The sequence below is a fragment of the Galeopterus variegatus genome, unplaced genomic scaffold (genome assembly GCF_000696425.1).
Source record: "Galeopterus variegatus unplaced genomic scaffold, G_variegatus-3.0.2 Scaffold11568, whole genome shotgun sequence".
NCBI classification, from domain to species: domain Eukaryota; kingdom Metazoa; phylum Chordata; class Mammalia; order Dermoptera; family Cynocephalidae; genus Galeopterus; species Galeopterus variegatus.
In genome coordinates this window covers 6537-10509 of record NW_007737679.1, presented here as the reverse complement: position 1 = coordinate 10509, position 3973 = coordinate 6537, and the positions used below count along the sequence as shown (strand labels likewise).

General features: G+C 59.1%; 1 protein-coding gene across 1 annotated transcript in view; it reads right to left on the bottom strand.

Moving 5' to 3' along the window:
* The window catches only part of ARHGEF19 (Rho guanine nucleotide exchange factor (GEF) 19), a 10875-nt gene extending 8567 nt beyond the window's left edge, over positions 1–2308 (bottom strand). The window contains exons 1-5 of the mRNA XM_008594792.1: positions 1894–2308; positions 1060–1344; positions 802–910; positions 648–724; positions 64–326 (exon numbers count right to left, since the gene is read on the bottom strand). Coding sequence (XP_008593014.1) covers positions 64–326; positions 648–724; positions 802–910; positions 1060–1344; positions 1894–2308 — 1149 coding nt within the window. The remainder of the gene's footprint in view (positions 1–63; positions 327–647; positions 725–801; positions 911–1059; positions 1345–1893) is intronic.
* Positions 2309–3973: the final 1665 nt, after the last annotated feature.

The following is a 3973-nucleotide window of genomic DNA, read 5'->3' as shown; positions in this document are numbered from 1 at the left end:
GGCGCGGCGCCCGCCCCGGCCCCCGCTCCCGCCTTGCAGGCCCCCTGGCCCCACCCCGCCCACCTCCTGCAGTTTGCAGTCGCGCAGACTCAGCGTGGCCAGGACGCCACTGCCGCGCACGTCGGGGATGTCCTGCCACAGCGAGAAGGTGGAGCCTCGCGCCGAGCGCTGCGCCCGGAAGGAGCTGCTCGGGGAGAGGTTGGCGCGCGGGGGCCCGGGCCCCTCCTCCGCGCCCTCCGCCTCGTCCCCCGGGCCCTCCTCCTCGCGCTGCTGCCGTCGCAGTTCGCGGGCGCTGGCCACGTCGCTGTATTCCTGGTAGAGGACAGCTGGGCGGGGAGAGAGGGGAGAGGGCCTGGGGTGCCCGCCAGCCCCGGCCCGGATCCTCCCCCATGCCTCCAAGAGCCCGCCTCCCCTAACAGCCTTTGTGGCTGTTCAGATCTTGGGACCCAGTGAATTTATTCATTCACTCATTCATTCATTCGTTCCATAAACATTAACTGAGCACCAACTTCGTGCTAGATACCCCTGTGCTAGATACTTAGTATTCGATTCTCTCCCTCTCACAGGATCCCTGTCTCTCAACTCTCCAAACCCGTTTTTCCGTTTCCACCTCCTAGCCCCTTCCTCCGCGACCCCCTCCCACGTACAGTTAAGGAGGAATCGTGACTGGCGCCGCTCACTGGCGCTCCTGGAGTCCACAGGCGGCTCTTCCTGCGTGTCCAGCCTAGGAAAGAGAAAGTGTCAGGGCCTTTCTTGGCCTGCACCCTGCCTCAGACCCGAGCCAGGAGTGGGAGGTGATACCTGGGCTCGGGCCAGCCGCCACGGCCTTCGCTTGGGTCCACAGGGGCTGGCAGCGACCCGCTGTCCATTCTCATCTCTATACTTCGAGAATCCCTTCCAGACGCTTTCCCTGGAGAGGGTAAGAGCTAAGGGTGGGTGGTCTGGAGAGTGGCCCTGGGCATGGGGACACCACACCCCAGCTGACCAGCACCCAGTCTCAGGTGCTCTACACTGCATCTGTCTCATGGGCTGCTGGGGGCCCAGGGGAGGAGCTGGTACCTTCCCGGGCTGCTCCAGTGCCTGACCCTGGGGTCAGGGCCCTGGCTGCTGAATTCCGCCCCAGGCGCAGAGAAGAGTGCAGCCGGGTCATCAGCTCAGAGGCTGAGAAGCGCCTACGCTCGGGCCCATCGAGGCCCGCTCGGGAGGACCCAGACAGCTCCAGTGGCCTAGGCTCCTCTGTACTCAGGGCCTGCTCCTGCGGCGACTGGCCAGGCTGCAGGAAGACAGTGTGGGCCTCAGGGCTGCCAGCAGCGTCTTCACACTGGTACACCCTCATCTTGCGCCCTGTGGGGTAGCCGGGTGGAGTGAGAACACAGGCTGGCACCCACGCCACGGGAGCCTCTCCCAACCTCCTCCCTGCTGCTGCCCTGTGGCCCTGAGGTTCAGGCAGCATGCCCAAGGGAAAGGCCTATGTTTCTGCTGGCATCTGGTCCCCAGAGCCATGAGATCAACAAGAGGGTAAAGAGAGCACAGTGTCTGACTGCAGTGGGCAAAGGGGCCAGGGTGCCCAGAACAGCCAGTCACTTGATGTGTAACCTTGGACAAGTCACTTCCATCTGGTCCCCAGAGCCATGAGATCAACAAGAGGGTAAAGAGAGCACAGTGTCTGACTGCAATGGGCAAAGGGGCCAGGGTGCCCAGAACAGCCAGTCACTTGATGTGTAACCTTGGACAAGTCACTTCCCTTTCCTGAGCCCTAGTTCCCTTATCATTAAAATCTACCACTTGTCCTGACTTTGGGGGGAACTTTGACTCTTTAAAGGATTCTAAAAGAGCCACCCAGCCCCTCCACTGTCTGCCCCACTGGGCCACACACCCCCCAGGGTGACTCACAGGCTGACTTCTTCTCTGAGCCATGGCTGGCCCGACGCTGTGGCTGTGGGTGCTGGGGACTCCAGGGTGCCTCCAGAGCTGGGGGCTGGGCACTGGGGCAATGCGGCCAGCTGCCAGCCCTGCTGGGCCGCATCCCTCCACTGGTGGAGATCTCTATATCTGGGCCTCCTGGAGATGCTGGCCATAACAGCCCTTGGAGAGGGGCTGGGGTCCCCAGGGACCAGCGGCTGCCAGGAGCCCGCAGCTCCTCCGAGGTGACAGGGAAAAGATCCAGACACACAGGGCTCAGGGGCTGCAGCGTGGGCAGCTCCACAAAGGACAGACTCTCCTGCTGGCACACGGCTACTGGGTGGTGGACAATGCCAGGTGGCCCAGCTAGGTGGGACTGAAGGGTCGCTGGTGGCCCACAGTCCATTCCTCCTTTGCTCTGCCTCCCACCTGGGCCTGCAGGGGAGAAGGTATCAGACCCAGACACAGGACAGCAGGACTGGCTAGTAAGGCACCCATGTCCTGAAGGCCTGGACAAACCCTGTATACACATGTGTACACACATTTGTACAAATACACTCACTCCTAATTATGTAATAATAGCTAGTACTTGGCATTTACTGAATGGCAGGCCAAGTGCTTTGTACCTATTATCTCATTTAATCTTCACAAGAACTCTGTGAGATGATGCTGTTATTATCCCCATTTTATAGGTGAGGACAGAAGGCACAGAGAACTTGTTATTTGGTAAGTGGTGGAGCCAGGATTCTAACCCAGGCACCCAGACGTTCTAGCTTTCGAGTCTGTGCTTTCTCTAACACACACTGACATTTGATCAGACATACAGATACATACATTGTCACACAAATCCATGTTTCAACATATACATCCACACACATTTTCTCCCAAGTATATATGCACACTTTCACAGATAGACATTTCAAATTCAGGACCACACATTCACGGACACATGCCTTTTTACACAGCTACATACATTCACACCGACAGCCCACCCAATATTTACACAAACACCCACACTTTCTCGCACTCCTGTGCCATTCACACACACACAACAGGATGTAGACACAATCACACATGCCCCCAATTCCTTGTTTTGGTGTTACCCAACCCCCCAGCCCCATGCCCAGAGCTTCAGCCTTCAGTGCTGAGTGGTGCCCACACCCATGCCAAGCTGGCTGGGAGGGTCACAGGCAGGCAGGCGGGACACCACCCAGATTAGGCTGGGCCATCCCAGAGAACGGCAGGGAGGTGTCCCAGCACTTCAGCTTGGGGTGAGAGAGGGGTTTTCCCCCATTCCAGCTTCTACTGGATCGGGCCAGGCTGAAAGGGTCCTTTCTGGGCAGGAAGTCATCCCTGGGGAGACTGCCAGAGCCTCAGGACAAGCCTAGTGATCCCAGGGGTCCAAGCTCCCATAGCCTTTGCCCCGTGGCCCTCCGCCGGCCACCCCCCTGCAGTCCCTCACCTCTCCAGCTGAGGCCCGCTGCTGATGCTGTTTGGCTGCTCCGGCAGGGGAAGCCCTCTCTCTGCCCAGCTGGCTGGGGGAGATCCCACCCAGACAAAGAGTTTGATTCATCAAACCCTGTGGTGAGGCAAGCGGGAGGGAGGGAGCAGGCAGCGGGCTGGGCGGGGGCCTACCCTAGCCTGGCCTTGCTGTGGGCAGGCGGGGCAGCAAGGACCCCCCCAGCGGCCCCCTCAGGCCAAAGGGGCAGTGCCCAGCCTGGCAGGGCCAGGAGACCCAGGAGACAGAGACTGAGAGAGACCTAGAGAAACGGAGAACACTTAAGACAGCAATTCAGAAACTGAGACCTCAAGACACAAAAACAGAAAAGCCACAGATGCTGAAATGTTCAGGGACTCAGAGATGGAGACAGAGAGACAGAGACCCTGAAAATTTCAGACAGACCAGATTCTCAGACAGACGTGGAGCCTAGAAAAACCCTGGGAGACAGATGGACAAACACTTCATGCCCCACGGGCTTGCCAATCTAGTGAGGGAGCCAAAACCCCAAACAGTTACAACCCAGGTTGGCAAGAGCCAAGCCCTGGGAACCATCAGAGTAGGGTGCTGGGC